Here is a 21,363-nt window from a genome sequence, read left to right as displayed (position 1 = left end):
ATAAGTACATAATTTATCTGTGGTCTATTAAGCATAGTTACTTAATTTCTATGTCATTTATAACAGTGATTCCCAACCTGGGGTCTCAGTCCCCTTGGTCTGGGGGGGGTTAAGTCTACTCTAAGGTTGCAGCCAGACCCCCTTTCATACACACATTGCTATAGGGAAGCAGTATTTGTTTATCCCTAGTATCCAGTGAGTAACACATCCAGGTGGGGATTGTGTGACATCAGAGGCAAAAGGTCTATGTGCATGGCTTTCAGGCACTTTATCAACAGCTGGCTATTAGCAGCTGTACAACTTCATTTATAAGGGGGAAAAGTTTCATGGGGACATTGTACTTACTAGACATGACAAGTTAAAAAGAAACATACATTTTGGCACATTTCATCATCAATGCTTCAATAACATTGCATAGCTTCTGCTGGTAAATGCCCTTTTCAGATTAGATCATACAAGATCATGTGAGATGTTTGAATCCCACAGGGCTTTAGAAATTAGCCAACAAGCACCATCAATCAGGTTTGTCATATCATCTACATGTTTAAAATATTTCACAAATACCAAAGTACCAAAAATATTGGCTTACCTCGTTTATCTGATCCAAAGTTAACGTACAGAATAACAAGAAGCATGGTTTGGAGAGAGATATAGTACAGTGTAAGTCAACAGGTTTAGAGGTGCACGAGGCTCCAATCTAATCATCAGAAATAAACGGTTAAAAAGGGCATTAACCTTAAGACAGATCAATAGAAAGAGAGGACAGTAGAGGAGGACAACACAGATGAGTGAGCTGAGTGAGAATGAGGTCAGACGTCTACAGACTTTTGCAGCCAAGTCTGTGGACAGCCAGTAAGGAGAAAAGAGCCAGTCATTAGTTTTGGTGTTGTTTTTTTCTGAATGACTTTTTTGCATCTACTTAATGCTGGACCCAAAACACCTTTATCCATAATGGATTAGGCCTGGAGGACAGCCCTGAGCACTACAACCCCTCAATGATCTGATGCCGCAGGTAGCATCATTTAATTCTGTAGTCATGAGAGGGAATGGGGAGTTAATTACTGATAAATCTGGTCTACACATTGTCGAACCGGGCAGGCAGGGAGATGTAGAGAGATAAAGGGAGTGGTGAAAGATGAGGGGAGGTGTAGACGAGTAAGTTATGAAATAGGAGAGAGAGAAAAGAAGAATCAGGCGTTGAAAAAGTGAAGTGAGGTTGAAGAAAGGTCATAAAGAAAGACTGAAGATGTAGGAGTAAAAAAAAAAGCAGTGTGATCATTTAAAAGGCCTAGTGTGATGTCGGAGAAAAAGATTTACAGATTAGATTTTTAAAAAGAGGGATTTAGCTCGAAGCAAGTCTGTTACAGCTCGGCTTCGGGGTGAGAAGAGGCTGGCTGCTGTGGTGCTGCTGAGGGATGGCGAGGAGGCTGGAGAGCTGCCAAAGCCTGCCAGCCTCCTGCACTAATGAGAGGAAATGAGAGCGATGCTCTTCTGGGGTGGAATCTTTTGTTTTGGTGTCAGCAAGAGGCACGGTGTCACATTCAGGTGCTGCTGTGTGACAACAGTGACAGTCTTGAGAGAGCGGTGGGCCTGTCATTGGCGGAGTCTGATTCAGATTAAGGAGGGGATGTAGCTAAAACGCTAGCTGGCTGGTCCTGACTCTTTTTTGGGGGGGTTTGGACTACAGCTGAGTCTTGCAGGGGGAACTGGGACAGACAAAAAGATGCACAATCGCTGCAAACAACAAGGAACAGATGAACAACAAAACGCATCACACCGTAAACACACTGTGACGGGGAACATTAACAATTTATCATAAAAGTGCATCTGGGGAGATACAAAACAGATCTGCTGTGTGGTGCAAAAACAGGGAGAGACAGACAGAAAGAGAGAGAGAGACACATAGAGACCGACACACATGAAGCCCGGTGTTAGTCTGACAAACATCCCCACTTTAAGGATCTCTGCGGAGATGTTACAAGTCCATCACAGGGCTTCATTTGTGTTTACAGCAGAAGAAGGGGAGGTGGGAGACAGCTGGGCCGCGTCCTACCTCGTACTCCTCCTTGAAGCCGTAGCCTTCGGCGCACTTCATCTGGGTGATGTGCTGGAGGAGGTCAGCCACCCGGATGGCTGGGTGCAGCTGACCCGTCTGGTACGGCACGTCGACCTGCTCCCGCTTCCTCAGGGAGTGAGTGTGTGACTGCACCAGACTGCTGGTGTCACTGCCCATGTTCTGGCTCTCATCTGGAGGAGAAAAACACAGGAAGAAGGCAAGAGCAGGTCAGGATGGAGGGGCAGGAACAGCAGGTATCAGTTAAGCTTAGATTCATGTTGGTGACATAGCGCTTGAAGCAGAAAATGGCTGCCAATTTTGTATTTGTTGATTTCAAAGTGGCGCTTAAAACACCTCTCATCCGGATTAATTCTGTTCAGTGTTAATTTTGCAGCTATTCTAAACTTAGTGTTAGTCTTTAGACTGAAGTAGATTATTCCTGGGGGCTCTACAGAAGATATGTTTGTCTGTGACATAATGGCAATAGAAGAAAAAGATTTCATCCAATGGCTTACTTTAGTGACTTGGCGCCAACAGCTGTTGTTTTTAAAGGAATGTCCTCAGTTTAGTGGGTATTCCTTCTTTTATTCTGAAATCAAGCTCTCAGCTAAATGCTATTATGAGCTGAAAGTTTTACGTTTTATTTTCTGAACTGCCTGACTTCTGGTACCTGCTGCTCTAGATTTAGATATGTGTCTATAACAACAGTGTTAAAACATGCTGCTTACTGTCTGAATGCAAAGAGATGTGATTCTTTAAATATCAATTTACTATTAGTTAGGGCAGTGAAGATTAATCACATTAATTGCAATTAACTATGATACATAATAAGTGCAATTTCATCACAATTAATCTCATGCTTTATTGTCGCTTTAAACAAACTTTGGTTAAGCCACGTCAGCATCTCCCTGCAGCCACAATAATGTTAAATAAGTCCAACACTGCTCTTTAATGTCTCATTTCACTTTAAAACTCACAGGAAGCTCAGTGGACATATCAACAGTCATTTGGATCTTATGCAATCAAACATTTACTTTTTACTGTTCACTTATTTTGTTTTGATACATAGTAGCAGAAAAATCCAGAATGTCACAAAAACAACTTTCAATGCAAAGTAGTAGAATTTTAGAATGTGATAAAAGGGTGCGATTAATTGCAATTAAAATCTGTAATCCTTTGAAAGCCCTGATATTAATTATTTATGCAAAATTTGCTATTTACTGCCCTAACCAAGTGAATCATAAATATCAATAAAGTTTAAAGATCACAAGAGAGACGAGATGGTGAAATAAGAATTTCAGCAAACCCATAAACTAAAAAGAGAAACATCAAAACTCATCATCTTCTTATTCACTGTCATTCTTTAGCAGTTAAAGTGAGTTTTCATGACAGAAATTTGTTGATTTATGTATCCTCAGTCTTTGAATTGTGTGTTTTAAGGACTAAAATTTTAAGCCTAAACTACATTTAAATATTGGTATCAGCTAAAATTATTTTGTAAATTCTGACTTTACAGATATCAGTAAAATCCAATAACATGCATGGCTGGCAAATACTGATGGGGGCGAACAAAGTTAGTTATAGTATATCCTCTCCAGTAGAAGTTAGGGGAATAATAATGTTGCATGTTTTTTGTGTAACAAATAATATTTACATGTTTTCATCTCCAAATGGCTCTAATTATCAGAATGATCATCTTGCTTATGTTACCACAGAAAATCCTAGTTTGATGGAAGGCAACAAAAGCCACTTCCACATTTCATGCACAGTACCACGACAGTTTGGGATACATTAGATAGTTTTGGTCTAATTTCTATGAATCGATGAAAAAAAAAAAAAAAAAAACACCACCCAAAACATTTTGGTCCAGTTTTTGTCAATTAAAAAGTACTCACATTTTAGTTTTTACACAGTAAGACCTAAACAGTAAAACGTTTAAAAATGAGTTGTGGCATTTAGAAACCCTCGTAGCTTTTCCAGCTATTTTTTTCTGAGTTGATAGAACACCCTTATAGCTGCAAACAAACAGTACTCAATTACTTTGGGTAATTTTTGCCATTGCGCTCAAATTATTTCCATTCACTCTATGATCTGCATAGTTTCCCTGGAATGCCTTTAGGCATTAGACCCTTTAACACCATGAGTGAAGTTACCCACTCAGTTAGACAGGTCCCATCTGTAGGGACCTACTTAAAGCAAGGACGATGTACTAATCTCTCTAGAGGAGAGCTTCCTGGGTCAAATACAAACTTTCTGTTTTTGTTACTTGTTGTCAATCCAAATAGGTAAAACCGCTGTGGATGAACAATATGTAAATTATATATTTTAACTTCACTTAGATTCAGTAAATGTATATCCACAACTTAAAAACTTTTATCTAATCAGTTATGACAAATATTTTGAGTGTTTTTAACTTCGGTACTTTTAGTCAGAATGTTTAATCGTTTGAGCTAATTTAATTAGCTATATTGTACAATTATTATAAATGCAGAACAGTCATATCAATGCACTATGAATACCTAAATTGATTTAAAATATACTGATAAAAATAGTAACATATCTTTTATGCATAGTGGAGTAATAACATGGATAACCCTAACATTAACCCTATTCCTTTGGAACTTACATAGACCAGCCCTCACATTCAAGTCTCCTTGATGGAAGTTAACAATAATTTTGTCAGAGTTCTCACCACTAAAGATCAACTTTTATCAAGTTTTAGTCTAGTCATCGTCTTGGAAAAAGGTAATCCACTAATATTTTAGTCACGGTGTTATTTGATGAAATTAACACTGATTCTGCTCCCATTCACAGATGGCATATTATCTCATTTACTGTTAAGCATTATGTCACCACCCTCCAGATTGACAAACAACTTGCAACTAGTAATCTGTTTATTATGGATGGTCACAACAACACAACATCATTGAGTAATAGGATGAGTCATGTGGTGGGAAGGTTCAGGTCCATCTGTCTTACTGTGTGGCTACAAAATGTTTAATATAAAAGGCCTAGAGCCATTAAAATACACTGTTAGCATTAAATATGGCTACTGTCACATTAAAAGGAGTCAGTGGCCCTCAACTGCAAGAAACAGTATCATAAAAATCCACACAAAGATGCTGTAAAACAACAAGTTTACTTTTGTTTGTAACTGGCACTACAGTATGCTGGTTTGGGCTGCGGCTAGTGTTTGGAAGTCAGAGTCCGCTCCAGCTCTTTCATACTGTAATCCAGTCAGTGGCAGACATGAGGCACAGATGCTGTGGGGGAGCCAGCGGACAATGGAGGGTGTCCAGAAACATGAAGGAGGAGGATGTGAGGGGGTGCGGTGGGCCACAGTGAGCATGTTGCAGCAGGCACCGTCAGAAGCATCACACAGACACAGCGTGGATTCAACCCCCTGCCACCCAACGTTATCCCCAAAAAATGAAAAGAAAATTAAACCTAAAAAAGTTTGAAGGAAAAAAATAAACAGGAGGAAAGCGGAGATGGGAGGGGGAATGCATGGGGTGATGCTGCCATGGGGCACTGGAGACCATGCTAGAGGCTAATGGTGGCTTGGTGGCAACGGTAAGGTACGGAGGGTGGTGAGATGCTAACATGTCCACTGGTCATGCAATCAATGTCATCATGTCAGAAGCAGCCTCTCACTGTCGGCCTGCTCTCTGAGTAAACACCACCTCCTTTCCCCCAACCCAGGGCCCACTTGGGAAAACTTACCATTAATGGGCACTTTTTAGATAGCAGATACATAAGAGGTTACGTATGTAAAGAGAGAGAGAGGAGAAGAGAGAGGAGAGAGGGGATAAGCAACAATACAGCATGAGAACCTGTTACAGTATTGGTTTTTAGAGCTACGCTAACGGGCAAGATCACATGCCTTCTCAGTCCAAACTCCCTAGATAGATAGATAGAAAGCCTCGTCAAGGGGGGAATGTTGAGTGGATGGATGGGGCAATTTCAACAGTGCAAGACAAAAGTAAAAGAACAAAAACAAGGAAGTCATGGATTTCAAGGGAGAAAAGAATGGTGGAAAACTGGCCGTCTTTGGAGCGAGTTTTTAGGGCAAATTTAATTATGCTAATTATTTTTGGAAAAGTCTGACATTCAAATTTTCTTTCCTCTAATTGCTATAATTATATTTTGCACATGCTAGTGGTGACACCTGTATTTATGTCTTTTTTATTTCAAATCTGAGAAATCAAAAAAATCCTTTATGATCTAATCAGTTTTGATCATTAACCTCAGCAGATGAGACAATGCTGTGACTGCACGTGTCACAACTGAAAGCATGTAACCTTTTCCGGGCTGCTGTAATTTCATGTTAATTGTTTCATGCTTCATTAGATGTGGGACTAACATGAGCAGCTGTCACAACAGTAATGATGAAAGACGCTGCTATAAAAGTTTCTGCTCCGTTTCTTGTTGCATCTTTCGTCTTGGCCTTGAGTGTTTAATTATTACAGTTCTAGTGCCCCACTTAGTCGCTGCATTATGTGGTGCGCTGGTACAAAAAGCTGCTGCACTTTGGGCGACTCGACAAAGGCCGATAATAATTAAAAGGCGAACAAAATGCTATTTTTTTCTCTGAACAAACATGGGCCGCACTAAAACAAAAACAAGTAGGTCACTAGAAGTTAGCCAAAGGCAGGGGGAGCGACATTAAAAAGAATAATAGAAAAGGTTGTTGTTTTGGAGGGAGGGAGGGGAGTTAAATGTGTAGTGAAAGGAGAGGGGGGAGGGAGGGGAGGGCAGCAGAGCTAATGCAACTCTTTGGATGTTCGGTTAATTTTTGCAGTGAGCGGAGCTAAAAGAGAGCTCTTTTTTTTTTTTAGTCACCCCTCTGTTTGTCTCAGTGCAGCTGCTACGGCTCCAGGGTAACCTGCCCCCCCTCCCCCGTTGCCCCCCCTCCCCCCTTCCGACACTCCCCCACATCCAGTCCACATGTCTGTCCATGCATATGAGAGGTCAAACATGTAAGTGACATCACACGCACGACACGCAATGCGGATGGGATGGAGTGAAGCCAGCCTCAGCCCAGGAAGAGCCCCCCTTTGATTGGCAGGGAGGGGGGAGGGGGGGGGGAGGGAGGAGGAGGGGAGGGAGGACTAGGGGGGAGGAGAAGCAGCAGGCAGGTATGAAGGTGAAGAAGCCATCTTTAGTAAAAAAACAAAACAAAACAAAAGCAAAAAAAATGGGAGAAAATCTGTGCTTTGTTTGTCCTCACAGTTAAACCTTCAACATCTTAAAACTGTAAATGCACTGGAATATTCTTATAAGAATGGGAAAAGGAAATGTGTCTCACCTAATATAGCAGTTGGCACAAAAGGATCTGCTCATACCCCCAAAACAAGTGCAGAAGTTGGAACAGGAAAGAGAGTTGCAGTAAATAAAAGAAGAACCAGTAAAAAATAACAACAGCAAAAAAATAGAAATAAAAAAAAAATAAAAACAAAACAAAAAAAAGACAGATTTCTGGTTTCCTGCCAAGCAGCATATCAACCAATCTTTTCCAGAAAAGCCAATTACACTGTAAGTTTGGCTGATTAGAAATCTAGCTTCCCTTTACTCCATCTAATCAATGAGCTGTAATCTGATGACATAAGACGTACAATTATGCATATTATTTGTAGAAATTAGAGTTATAATTGAACAACTAAATCCCATCTTGGCAAACTGATTGAAAAAGTCATTTTATAAGCAGACGTAGCAGAGTGTAAAACCATCTAAAGTTAATTTATCCACCTTCTCATTTGTGAAATGGCTTTATAATTTATAAGGCAAATATTATCAAACACTTTGCAGTTTTCTTTAGTCTGTAATTTACATAAAAAAGCCCGACCATGAGCGTCAAACTAATTAATATCTGTATGGAAACATTGTGTCTTATTAAGACACTTCAGCAGGTTTGGTGATGACTAAATTTCACACCTTCTGGTTTCACTCAGTATCACTGCTGATGTAGTAAGCACTTCAGTGTTGACAAACAGGATTAGGAGGAGGAAATACAGTGAGTGTTTACCTGGGTAGTACGAGTTTGTAGGGATGGAGGAGCTGAGAGTGTTGGCTTTAGGCAGCGTGAAGGAGGAGGGAGAGGATCCAGCTAGAGATGGACAAACACAAGGCAATCAGAGACTTAATACAGTTAATGAAGACAGTAGTATTCACAACTTCTACAGCTTTAAAAACAGTCAAAGCACTGTTTATAGAGACAGCTTTCTAAATCACACTCAACCCCCCGGAGACCATGTATTCTTTTATCCTAGGTTCATGCCTGCCAACTTTCTATGCATTTAAAGAGTTTACGCCTCAGCCCACATGTATGATAATCCTTTTAAAGCACAAACTCAGCTATTATAGTGTGTGTTTTCTCAATTAAGTACAGTAAAAAAGCTGCCAAAAATACAACAATACACAAAAACAACAGACACAGGAGTGGTGGGTATGAATGAATGAGCAGAGCTAAGACTTCCCTTTCTTTTACAATAAAGATGAGAAAAATTATTTGTCACAAAGGACTGATTCAAATTTTGGCGGCACCTGGAGTAGCAACTAGGGTCAGGAAGAGTTTAATGTTATGCATATAAATGTTCAAACAATGCATAGAGTAAGACAAAATTGTTTGTCAACAAAGTTTAGTTCAGTCAGGGCTGCCCCTGGCCAAAGTGAGGCCCTAAGCAGACTCTGGTATGAGGTCCCCCTACACTGCCCGACTTCCTGCATTAATAATATTTAGTTAATTTACTGGACAGATCTGATGAGAGAGTTTCTTGATTATGGATGGCACCAATCTCCAAAAACAGATAACTTCAAGGTTAATCCACTAATGTGTGAAGCCCAGGACAAGTTTATGATTGGTCAACGTTGTATATACAGTGCTTAACAAATTTATTAGACCACCACCCAAAGTAAGGTTTATGCCCTACTGCCCTAAATTAACAGCATTGGTAATTACCAAAATCATTTTTTAATGTTTCTGCAATGGTTAATACACCAATATGTAGAAGCTCTTCAACCCAAATGGTATTTTTGATGCTAAAATATAATTATTATTGTTATCCATGAATTTTCAGATTTACTGATTTACAAAAAACCCTGAAAAAATAGTAAAGTACATTATCATTTCTTGATTAATATGTCAAATTATAGTTATTTACTTGCAACAGGTGGTCTAATAAATTTGTTAAGCACTGTACGTTACCTTGATAGTATTTATCATACAAATATCGGCCTGATGTGCAGAAAAGAGAGAGAAGAAGAAAAAAACAACCAAAGCAAGCCCCGTCCCCCGGGTGATGAGGCCCTATCCGCTAGGCGTGATCTACTATAAGGAGGGGTGGGCCAAAGTTCAGTGGTTCTCACCTGCTTGGGTATCAGGACCAACCCTCACCTCCTTATGAGAAACTGTGACCCACATCTTTTAAAATGTTCAACTATTGAAATTTATTTCATGCAAAATGTTGCAGTTTGGATGCTAAATGGAACAAAACATGACTGGAGAGGGAATAATGATACAACAAACATGTTTAAAAAGCGAATCATTATGTCAGGCATGCATGAATACCCTTTACTTTACTAAATTTTCCTGAAACTGCATGGAAATATGGAAATTTTTGAGGAATGTCCACATTGTCTTAGGAAACTCAGATTAATTATATGGTGTAATAAATACAAAGTTGTTAGGTTGCATCCCATGTGCAGCCTGGGTTCGGCTTGTGGCTCCTTTCCCCCACTCTCTCATTACTGTCTCCGGTTCAATCCACTGTCCTCCTCTATCAATAAAAACATAAAAGCCCAAGAATATAGTTTTTTTGCATGCACTAAACAAAGTTTCTGATGTGCGCAAGATAGTTTGCTCACAGGAAGCTATCTTGTGTGCACGTAGTTTTCCATAAGCATATAATAGCGCTCTAGTGAACTTGGGAAAGTTTTGTGTGTGCACAAGAAACTTATATTTCGTGTAATTTAGAGAATGTTTAGGAGTTTGCCTGCAATTTATGATGATTAAAAGCAAAAAAACTGCTGGTTATTAAATCATTTTCAATCAGCTTATCAATTAACCATAATCCTTCATGACAAAAATACTTTTCGTCAACTTTAGTACGTTTCTTCTGATAATTATGTAATTAGTTCCTAAATTTTGATATGCATGTGAAGCAAATACTATTACCAATTCATGCCATAAGGGAGAAGTGAAAAAGGCAGACTATTCCTTTAAAATCTAAAATATCTATCATATGTCATAAGTGGTCTTAATACAATAAAGCTCCTCATGCACCATGCAGAGACTCAGCTGCCACATTGATGCTCCCTTTTTTGGTTCAGTATGTTCAGGACTCTAATCTGTCAGCCATGATGTTTTGCACAAACACAACACTATTGACAGTCATATAAGGTCAAGGAGACCGTGGAGGAGGCTTAGGTACAGTGTTAAGGGCATTAAACTGATAGGCGGAGTGAAAAAAGTAATGCATTTAAATGATTTGTGCTGGCAGACAGAGGGCCAGACTTGAACAGTCACACTAACAGACAGTTAATCAAGGTCAGAGCATCTTTGGGGCTCATCCCCTGCAGGGGTGTGGAGACAGAAGCTGCTGCGGAGTTTTAATCTGATGGTTTTGACTGGGATTATACCAGGTCAAGCCCTGGGTGCAGACTTAGCTCAGCTGTCCATCAACAAAGTATTAACTTTAACCTGGGACGGAGGAAATTAATAGGTTATCACAGCAGGGCACGGCTTGTACGTGTTGTGGGGCTCCTTCATGGACTGGAAACAGAATGGTGTTTCGTTTAGCACCTCATGGCTGACTTTTAGCCCCAGAGATTATTCCTTTTAGGCTATTACTATAACTAATACTTTCACTTTGTTAGTTGAACCTCAAACACAACTAATTTTCTATAATTAACAAAGAATAATTCAAGAATGATCATAAAGGGAATGCCTAAAAAGGCCAGAACAAACAGTGTATGGCTTGTGAAGAGGGATGAATCCCTCATAAAGAAGAACAAATGGATAAATCTGTCCAGAAAATCCTATCAAAGGCTTTCTTATCAATAAAAGTAAAATCTGTGGAAGGAGTTGCTTTCTTTTAGACCATAACAGTGCTGATATAAGTTTTCAAAGTGACAAAATTACTGTCAAATCATTTGCTCAAACTGGATGAAGGCTCGATTAGGGGAAGGCAAATGCTAATAAACGAAGAAGCATTATGACATCTTTCATTAAAAATCAATTTCTGCACTAATTTGTGCAACTGGATGTGGTAAATGATACAAACTTTAAAGGCAATAAGAAGTAATCATGCTATCTCACACTGAGTTCTCTCAGTGTTCGACAAATAAAGAGACTATTTTATTAAAAGGAGGTCAAAACAAATAAGATTATTCTATTACTTAAAGCAAAGATGGATATTTTTAATCAGCAAATGCGGATTTAATACCATGACTGAGGTTTTGCTGATTGTGTTCCTGCTTCCTGAGTTTCTCACATTTTAAGCCGTCCCAGGGTGAATATTTCCTGTGCAGCCAACTCTGATTTCCTTCTCACCTGACCACCCCAAATAAATTGCTTCCCCCCAGCTCCCTGTGTGTGTTTGGGTGTGTGCGACTGGAAAAGGTAGGCAGTCTGAAGCCACGCAACATCTTACCTCGCCCGTTCAGAGTCATGGCGCACTCGCTGCGGCCATTGAGAGTGAGCGCGCACTCGCTGCGGCCGTTGACGGTGAGCGCACACTCGCTGCGACCGTTGAGTGTGAGCGCACACTCGCTGCGGGTGTTCAGCGTGTGGTTGTGCGTGTCCATGAAGGACAGCGCCTCATCGCAGTTGGTGCCCTGCTCGGTGTAGCTCTTGTCCATGGAGTTGACCATCACTGTCATCTCTTGGCGGGTGCTGTTCAGTGTCTCCTTACGCTTCTTGGCCAATTTCCTATAAAAGAGGAGGAAATAAAAACAAATAATCAGGTAAACACAACAGTGACTGTGTTTGAATTGATCTGATATGATGCTGGTTGTGATGACTCATAGATGTAATGAGATATGGCCCAGCTAATGCGCCTCTGTGGCTGTGGTCACATTAGGTTTTATTAGGCTCCAGATGCTTTTCAAGCAGTGAAGTAGAAATCATTGAGAATATGGAAAGGTGTGACACCCTAACCCAAATACATCAGTGGCCCTGATGATTTAAAATTAGCTATAGTATTTGGGGGCGGAAGAACCACAGTTGCGAACACTGAACTGAAACAGTCAACCTGCTTGTATTGACCTACTTTGGGATGATGTGCTGGAGACTGCACGCAATCTGTTCCTGATCAAACACCATTAAAGCATTGTGCATGGTGAGAGCACACACACTTAAGCACAAATGCACCTGCGTATGCACACACATTTTCAAACGGCTCCTTCTTATGTAAACGCAGCTGCCGGGCTCAAATCTCACCTGTCATGGCTTCACTTTACTCACTTGAAGTTTTCCTTTTGAACTATTAACCATTTATACATCAGGTGAGACTTCAAGGACTAAACTTCAAGCACACACTTGATTCTCAAAAATAAAGCCAATGTGGAAGTACAAAAACTGCAGTTCCTAAAGTATCCACTAGAGGCTGGCTCCAAAAGACAAGAGAGCCCAGTAACACCCATGTTAAAATTAGCAGAACTAAACATGTTTACCGCCTGATTCATGTCTAATTACCTCCGCAAAGCAGGTTATATGATCGGGTGGGTTTGTTCATTTGTTAGTTTGTTTGTTAGCAAAATAACTCAAAAAGTTGTACACGGATTTTCATGAAATTTTCAGGAAATGTCAGAAATGGCATAAGAAAGAACTGATTGGATTATGGGAGTGATCTGGATCACCATCAGGCATTTTTTTAAAGGATTCTGTACTATTGGGAGATAGGGCTAATGGTGGAGGTCTGCACTCCCTGAGTGCTTTTCTAGTTTATTCTGTATTTCTACAGACTGTAGGAAGTGGATTTTTTCAATAACTCAACACTTTTGATTACATTACAGTTAAGGGTTGCTAACTAAGTTAACAGCACAACCTAGGTCAGGATAGGAGAGAATGTGTTTAGTGTCAGGGTAGAGATGGATTTTTCTAAGCTTGATCTAAGGTCTCTCTCTACGCAAGTTCTGCAAGGAAAGCATATCTTTCCACTGGCTACACTTTTATATCTTTGAATGTACCTATTCTGTCTCTTTCAACCTTTAACCCTACTTGTTCTGTGGAGTACCTCAAGGCTGCATCCTTGAGGTACTCCACCCTACCAATTTTCCATCTATTTGCTTCTGTTTGATAAAATTACTCAGAAACGCAATGTTTCTTTTTACTTCTTCTGCAGATGACACCTAACTGTACAACAATATTAAACTGAATGTCTGGCTTATCTAATAGGGTGTCTGGCTTTCTATGGTTGAATAAAACCAGTTCTGCATACACCCCAGACTTAATGCAAAAAAAAACCTTGACCCGGTTTGGAAAGTGCTCTGAAGTATAAAAGACAGTCTAACACTAGTGCCCAATCTGGTATTCTACAGCTCAGAATCATACCCATTTTAAATGATTTCCCCTCTGCTCAAGATTGAGAAAAATATGAGTGCACTGAAGACTTGACTCTGACCAGCTGATGGAGCGTCTCTTTGAAAGAACAGCCACAGAATATCTGCAAAGTCCTTGAAAAAGGGATGTGTTTACAACAGGAATAAAAATTCAATCTGCAGGGGTACATGACTGGAAAATGATTTAAAAATACTTAATAATTAACCCTTTAACATTTGTTTTAGAGTTTCTAACTTGGCACAAATACTTCTATTATATTCAAATGAATTAAATGTGCTCGGTCACACTTTCTCCTTTGCAATAAGCTCCTTGTCTGACATTTTTATGAGACTTTTTATTTAACTCCTGTCTTTTTGATTACATCCACTTCAAAATATCATATCAGTCACTAAAGGAAACAACTGCTGAAACACCAACTGGTATCTTTCATATTACCGGTAACAATAAATACTGTTCCTTAAAAAAAAAAAAAAAAAAAAAAAAAAAAAATCAACCCCTTTGGATGTTTTAACCTTTTTTGGTTATGTAAAACAAGCATGGTCAATATAAAAAAGCTTATTTAGAAAACAAAACAAACCCCTCTTAAATGTCAAAGTGAGAACAAATTTCTACAAAGTAATGTCAAAGTAATAAAAATATGTAAGGCGAAATTATTGTATTGTACTGTATTTAAATATTCCCCCCATTCAAGTCAGTGTTTAGTAGATACACCTTTGACTGCAATCACAGCACTGAGACTGTGTGGACAGGTCTCAATCAGGCTTGCACATCTGGATTCTGCAATTTTACTCCATTCTACTTTGCAAAAAAGCCCAAGCTTGGTCAGGATTCACAGGGATCAGGCTTGAACAGCCCTTTTCAAGTCCAGCAACAAATTCTCTATTTGACTGAAGTCTGGGTTTTGATTGGGCCACTCCTGAACATTCACTCCTTGTTGTCTTTAAACCATTTCTGTATGCTTAGATGTCATTGTCTTGCAGGAAAATAAATCCTCTCCCAAGCTGTAGTTCTCTTGCCGAATGAATAAGATTGCCGCATTTATTTCACCCTCTACCTTTACAAGCCTTCCAGGGCTGGATGCCAAGAAGCATCCCCATAGCATGATGCTGCCACCACAGTCGGGGTGATGTGTTTGTGTTGATGTGCAGGGTTTGGTGTCCGCCAAACATAGTGTCTTGTCTGATGGCCAAAAGCCATAATTTTGGTCTTATCAGACCAACGAACTTTCTCCCACTTGACCATGAAGTCTCCAACATGCCTTTTGGTGAACTCTAGTCAAGAATTTATCAGAGTTTTTTTCAACAGAGTCTCTTCCATCTCATCTGTTGAAGCTTGTAACTCCTTCAGAGTAGTCATAGGTGTCTTGGTGGCCTCTCTCACTAGTCCCCTTCTTACACAGTCACTCACTTTGTAAGGATGGCCCGATCCAGGCAGATTTACACATGTGCCAGATTTCTTCCATTTCTTCATGATAGATCTAACTGAACCTCTGGGGGATCTTCAGTGCCTTGGAAATTCTTTTGTGTCCATCTCCTGACTTACAATTTTCAATAACCTTTTCTCTGAGTTACTTAGAGTGTTCTTTAGGCTTCATGGTGTAATAGTAGCCATGAATACTGATTAACTAGTGACTGGACCTTTCAGACACAGGTGTCTTTAAACTACAAACACTTGAGACACATTCACTGCACTCAGGTGATCTCCATTTCACTAACAATGACACTCCTAGCACCAATTGGCTGGAGGGGGTAAATATTTATGCAGTCATTTATTTTACCTTACATGTTTTTGGTTAATTGGCATTACTTTGAAGAAATCTGTTTTTACTTTGAAAGATTTTTTGTAAACTTTTTTGTCAAAAAACTAAATTTCATTGAAAATGATTGATTTCTAAAATCAGTAAAAGGGTAAAACACCTAAGGGGTGAATACTTTTTTAGGCACTGTATTCAACAAATGACAAAGTTTAGAGTCCAGACCAGTTTTCCACTATTACACCAATTTCTGACTCAGCTAACGTTCTCTGCTTTAAATCCCAGAGGGCATACCGTTCTGAAACTGATCTTTGACCTCTCAAAAAAAGCAGAGGAATAGTTTCCCAGTGCTGATAAATAATACATCACATAGCCACTCAGCGGAGTTAACCCTCCAATATTAACCCTCCTATATATTTCCATAGAAAATGCACTGGAGAAAAAGCGGTTAACAGCTTGAGTTGAAGCATACTGCAGCTTTATCTGATTCCTGCCACTGCTCTGTTGCTGGAGGGGAGCGAGCAGTGTAAGAATTAACTATGGCAGCCCTCACACTGATCCTCACACTTTGTTACTCTCTGTGTGACCCCCTCTGCCTATTTGCATTGCAATCTCTCTCACGGACAACTGCTGTCTAATGATGCACTCCTGCTGCTTTGTTTTCGCAAATCTCCTCTGTTTATTCAATTTTGTCGCTGTCTCGTGCCATATGGCAACAAGCCCCCGCTGCCTTCAAACAGTCATTTGCTCTGAAGGCCCCGACGTGAGGCTAATAGTGGATCCGTTCCTCAGAAAGCAAAGTGACAAAGTAGTGACATTTTCATCTGCCGGACCCACTTTTTTGTCTTAATCTGCAATTAGAGTCAGGAACAAAATCGCAATCTTGTCTCCTTTTTTTCTGTTATAGCTTCATATTGTAGTAGAAGTGAGGAGGGGAGGGGGAGCTGTATGTACCCCAGGCTATATCGAGACTGATTCGGCACTGTGTGCACTCAAGGAGAAGACTATTAGGAGCCGCTATAATCCAGGTTTTAATACTGTATCGCTCTTCTTATTTCTGCTAAGACTTGGATTTCCCTGTTCCTGTCCTGAGAAGAGGCATCAGCGTCGGAGATAAACGAGGCTTCATGAACGCTTGTGCCAAAATAAGGAAAGCACCAGCAATACTCAGATGTTTGCTTGGCACCGTGGGTGTTAGATGAAGATTAATTGGCATGCTATTCTCTCCTCATTTGTAAGAAAAGAAAATTTAATGATAGATGACTATATCACGGGGTCTGCCAGCAGAGATAGTGCAAGGAAGTGTACAGTAGAGTGTTTTTGCATATTGATGAAATAGATCATTTATCACATTCCTGGATAGTTGGCTGCTCTGGGAAAGATCTCAACTAAAGATGCAGGGGGACTCGTTGCTAGCAGGCGAGGCGAATAATAAAAGCACATATGTCTTTGAGTATTACTGAATGTGCAAATGAAGAGGATGATAGTGACAGATGGCAGAGGTGTTTGTAGAAGTAAAGACTTAGCAAACACTGGAGGTGACTATATTAGGCAGCTCTCATTAGAGTGTGTGGTACATGACAGGCCCAGCGTATGGATCTCAGTGAGCAGAGCAGCTCCTGACTCCATGACTTCAGCTACAGTAAAAAAGTGAAGCTGCACTGATAGTATGTCTGCACGTGTTTGCCAGAATGTCGGTTCTGTGGGAGGTGATGCTGCTGCAACTTCTAAGACAAGATCTTCAAAACCTCTCGCTCAGCGTGGTGGGCCTCATTTCAGCACTGAAGCAGACTAAACCTTGTGACATTGAGACAAAGACAGCTTCATTAGGCGATGCCGAGCCAGAGTGTGTGTTTGTGTGTGTTAGATGACTGACATGCAGCTGAGAGGGGCAACAGAAGCGCCTTTGATTAACCCAGTGGGGGCATTTCTGTCGTTGTTTGCACTGCGTCTCATTTCAAACACCTTGAACACATTCCTCCGTGAGGTTGTTAGTCCATCCATCTCACATCCATGGATCTATTCTTCTGTGCATTTACAGAGAAATAAAAGACATGCTACCTTTTAGGAACTTAGCAGCTATTCTGTGTTGCACAATACTGTTTATCTGCTTACTTGATTGCTATATTGATTTTTTAAACAAATAATAACATAAATGTCCTTCAATTCTGTTCACTCATTCAGTATCAAAATACAAGAGTGCTTGTGTAAAAGAAATGCGGGAACACAAATAGCCTTTGTGCTATCAAGGATTCTCAAAAAGAAGTTTGTGTTGCAAAGTAACAAGACCTCGACAGCCTAAGAGATAAAAACTTTACTTTTACCTTCATTTGCCAAGATTATCTTGCTAAATTTATGTTTTTTAGAGATCATTTGTTGAGTATCATGCCCTTAAATTCCTGTATTGACCAAATGTAGTCAAGGTCTATGTCCATTCTTTACCTGTGATTTATGAGCTAGTAAAACTAGCTGTTTTTAATTTGTGCTTTGAACACCACATACTTGGGTCTTTTTAAACAGGAAGGTTCCTGACTGAGCAGTCATGACTAGAGCTGTTCAAATTTTCTAAAAGATGAGGAAGAAAGCTTCATTGCTTCCTTTATTATCTCCTTCGGCATAACATACATTGGACCATCTTTTATTTGAATGTCCAGTCTTCTATCAAGCATGCCTATTATTGTTAATTCACTACATACTGTTACAGTTATTACTAACATGTTAGTCATATCCATGAAAAATGTTTTAAGAATGTCCAGGGCAAACATTTATTTATCTTGTTCACTGTTGTTGCTCTGCTTGATTTCTCTGTTTCTGCATCTCCCTCTTCTCTTCTTCTTCACCTCTGGCTCCTGTCTTCGGACATCTCCCCTCTCCTTTTTTCTGCATCACCCTCTTTCCTCTGTCTGCATCTCCCCTCTCTCTTTCTGCATCTACCATCACCCCTTTATCTTTGCATCTCCCTCTTCTTTTTTCTGTTAAACAACATCTTGTCTTCTTTTGCATCTAAATCTTTCTAGCTGCATCTTTCTTTTCTTTTAATGCATCTCCCTCATCTCTGCCTGTTACCCCCCTTCCTATTCTACATCTCCCTCTTCCTTCCTACATCTCCCTATTCCCCTTTTCTGCATCTACTTCTTCTCTTTTTCAGCATGTTTTATCTCTTTATTTCTGCATGTCACACTTTTCTTCATTTGCATCCTCCATTTATCTGCATCTCCCTCTTCTCCATTTCTCTGCATAACATTCTTATCTACTTCTGCATCTCTCTTTTCACCTCTTCTGCATTTCCCCTTTCTTCCTGTCTGCATCTCCCTCTTCTCCTTTTCTCCTTATCTCTCTGATCTCTCTTTCTGGAGCCCCCTCTACTCTTCTTCAAAATCACCAAAAAACAGTAAATGTCAGGCAGGAGGCTAGCATCGGCACTAATGAGTTGATATCAATAAATTATACCTGGAGTGGGCCAGATCATCGGGCTGTCCTGGGACCTGGTCATTGCTTTGAGGGGGCAGGCCTGGGCCCAGGCCCCTAATGTGAAACCACCTAAATTATTTTGAAATGTCAATGGAAAGTGTGGTGAAAGTTCAATAACTGCTATTTAAAAGACTGATTTATGATTGGATGACTTAAAGATAGCTGGCTTCTTGCATAATACTATGTATTATGTATTGTATTATGTATTGTATTATATGTATTTCTCATTAAGGAAAGAATAGAGAGAAACTAAAAACGTTCACACTTAAGTGTGATTATTTGTAGTTCAGGAGTGCATTCAGGGAGACATATTTAACCCTTATAAGACAAGTTTATATTGGTCTCAGAAGTCCCCAAAAGATGCCTGTTAGGTTTGTTGCTGAACAAAAACACTCAAGTGTTGGATTTTAGTATGTCTAAAAAAACCCCCCTTTGTTTCAGCCCTGCTCAGAACAAGCTGTTTCTGTGTCTTTAAATGTTAATGAGCTGTCTGACTCCGCCCCTCCCAGGAAATGGATGTGGCTCATCTGATCCTCCTCTCAGCTGACAGGTGAGAAGTGGATCAGGAGAGGAGGGTGGAACTTTCTCCAAAGCGGGGAGGGCCAACCAAACCTGGGGGCGGGGCTAACTCCCCACATGACATCACTAGGGGAAAATCTGAGAGCAGCTATTTTCAGCACACATTTTTTGAAAGGTGGAGAAAGAGAGGGGATGAGGGAATGGATTTTTCTGGTACTTGAGGGGACTGTGAACTGGCCAGGGGCACATATTTTTGTTAGAAAAGCCTGAAAAGGGATTTTTGCATAAAATGTCCCCTTTAAAGATAGAATAGATGGGCAGAGAATGAAACAAGATGATTTCATTACACAAAAATAGTAGCTTTAAATTCACTTAGAATTAAATAGGTATACCATTCATAAATTTGTATTTGTACATTTTTCTTCTTTTTTTTTTAACACAATAACTATCCATGCACAAAAGAGAGGCATCCAGTAGTTGCAGCTGAACAACATCTCATGTTAAAAATCAAGCTTCTTATGCTGTAATTTTTTAGATTTTTCTGAACTCTTGCATTCAAGAATGATGGTGAGAATACTCTGCCTCCACAAAAATAAGCACTTAAACACTCAGCTCACCTGCAATGATCACAGAATAAAGTCAAACATTTACAATGTGAGTCATGCTATTTGAGCATATTTTAATGTTGTAAAATGAGCAGAAGAGCAAAATATAAACTTAAAAAAAATGGTAGAAGTGGGATAACCCCTCTTCCAGCCCCCCACCACCCAAATATAGTGTCATAATATGGAAACACTGAACCCATGCTGCAACTATAACATCTGCACAGAGTATAGGCCGTCAAATTCTGTTATAGCTGTGGTTCTCTTGCCCCTTGTGACTCATTTTTTATGCAGGCCAAGGAAAAGTGGATAGAAAAGGACTGAAAGAGTAACTTTTTGGACTTTTGAACAGATCTTCTATTTGCCCGACAATATCTGACCTTAAGTTCCCTTCGCTTTTCCAGCTGCATGTCACAGTAAAATAACGCAGTAAATATTCTAAGCAAAATCAGTCCATGTGTGACTTTACCAAAATGGAAATGACACTATCTGTCTTCTGCCAGTACGTGTTACATGCGGTTAAGTAAGCCACTGTGTATAGTGTCAGACTGTGACGGACAGATGGTTTTGTCTATGACACATCATTTTAAAATGTATTCATTTTAACTCCACGCATGACATCCTCTCGCCCTGCTCGAGCTGCTCTTCCTCCTTCCCCGTCCTCATCAACATTCACAGCCCGTAGGTGCAAAAAATCTGCGAGGCTTGTACCAATTAATGTGATTCTTGCTACATGTTCGGCTTGTAAGGTTTAATGAAGGTGTTTGCCCTGAGCACATTCTGTTATACATGCCACGTTTAGTAGGACTCCCACTCTGAGAGAGAGTACAAGAAAGGTGATTATGAGAAGTTAGATTCATAAAGCATGGGTATTCAAATATCTCTGTGTTTTCAGGAAAGAGGAAGCTTTTCAGATATTTGAAAGAAACTGATAAATACCAACAGTAGCTCATTCTATTGACACTTTTCTCTGTTTATGGTCTTCTTATAATGCAGAGTTTGGTAAATAACATATGGGGTTCTCTTCTGTTGGACCTCTTCATGTTTGTCATCTATACTATATTTCACCACCTGCCAGAAGAAAATCAAACATGTCCGTCTCCAGTGAAATACTTCCTGTTATTGTATATTTTTGGTATTTCAGAATAATTAAACTCCATCTGCTGTATTATTCAAACAGAGTAGAAAAAGAGCTGATAAAGTCCCTGAATGATTAATAACAAAAAAGTCAAACCAAAGCCACTGTCATGTTTCAGATGCTGTGGATTTACTGGAAAAAATCAAATCAGGCCCCTGACTAAGAATGAGCATATTTAAGAAACAGAGTTATAATTATGCTCTATTGGTGGCTGGTGTAGTTTTCAACTGTTCTACTTTCAGGACCAACCATCACCTCCTGAGT

At 39.8% G+C, this 21,363-nt stretch overlaps 1 protein-coding gene across 13 annotated transcripts in view; it reads right to left on the bottom strand.

Annotated features, from left to right (window-relative positions):
• Nucleotides 1-21,363, bottom strand: part of LOC121520598 (receptor-type tyrosine-protein phosphatase mu-like) — a 284,435-nt gene that overhangs the window by 53,271 nt on the left and 209,801 nt on the right. For 5 of the 13 annotated variants that reach the window (XM_041804124.1, XM_041804128.1, XM_041804125.1 and 2 more), the window contains 6 exons: nt 11,707-11,984; nt 8,082-8,162; nt 7,365-7,391; nt 5,780-5,791; nt 2,054-2,247; nt 590-598 (listed from right to left, as the gene is read on the bottom strand). In XM_041804124.1, coding sequence (XP_041660058.1) covers nt 590-598; nt 2,054-2,247; nt 5,780-5,791; nt 7,365-7,391; nt 8,082-8,162; nt 11,707-11,984 — 601 coding nt within the window. The remainder of the gene's footprint in view (nt 1-589; nt 599-2,053; nt 2,248-5,779; nt 5,792-7,364; nt 7,392-8,081; nt 8,163-11,706; nt 11,985-21,363) is intronic. The other 8 variants (XM_041804126.1, XM_041804136.1, XM_041804129.1 and 5 more) reach the window with 5 other exon arrangements.

Source organism: Cheilinus undulatus, linkage group 13 (genome assembly GCF_018320785.1).
Source record: "Cheilinus undulatus linkage group 13, ASM1832078v1, whole genome shotgun sequence".
In the NCBI taxonomy this organism is placed as follows: domain Eukaryota; kingdom Metazoa; phylum Chordata; class Actinopteri; order Labriformes; family Labridae; genus Cheilinus; species Cheilinus undulatus.
Note: the sequence above shows the minus strand (reverse complement) of the source record. Positions and strands in the feature narration are given on the sequence as shown.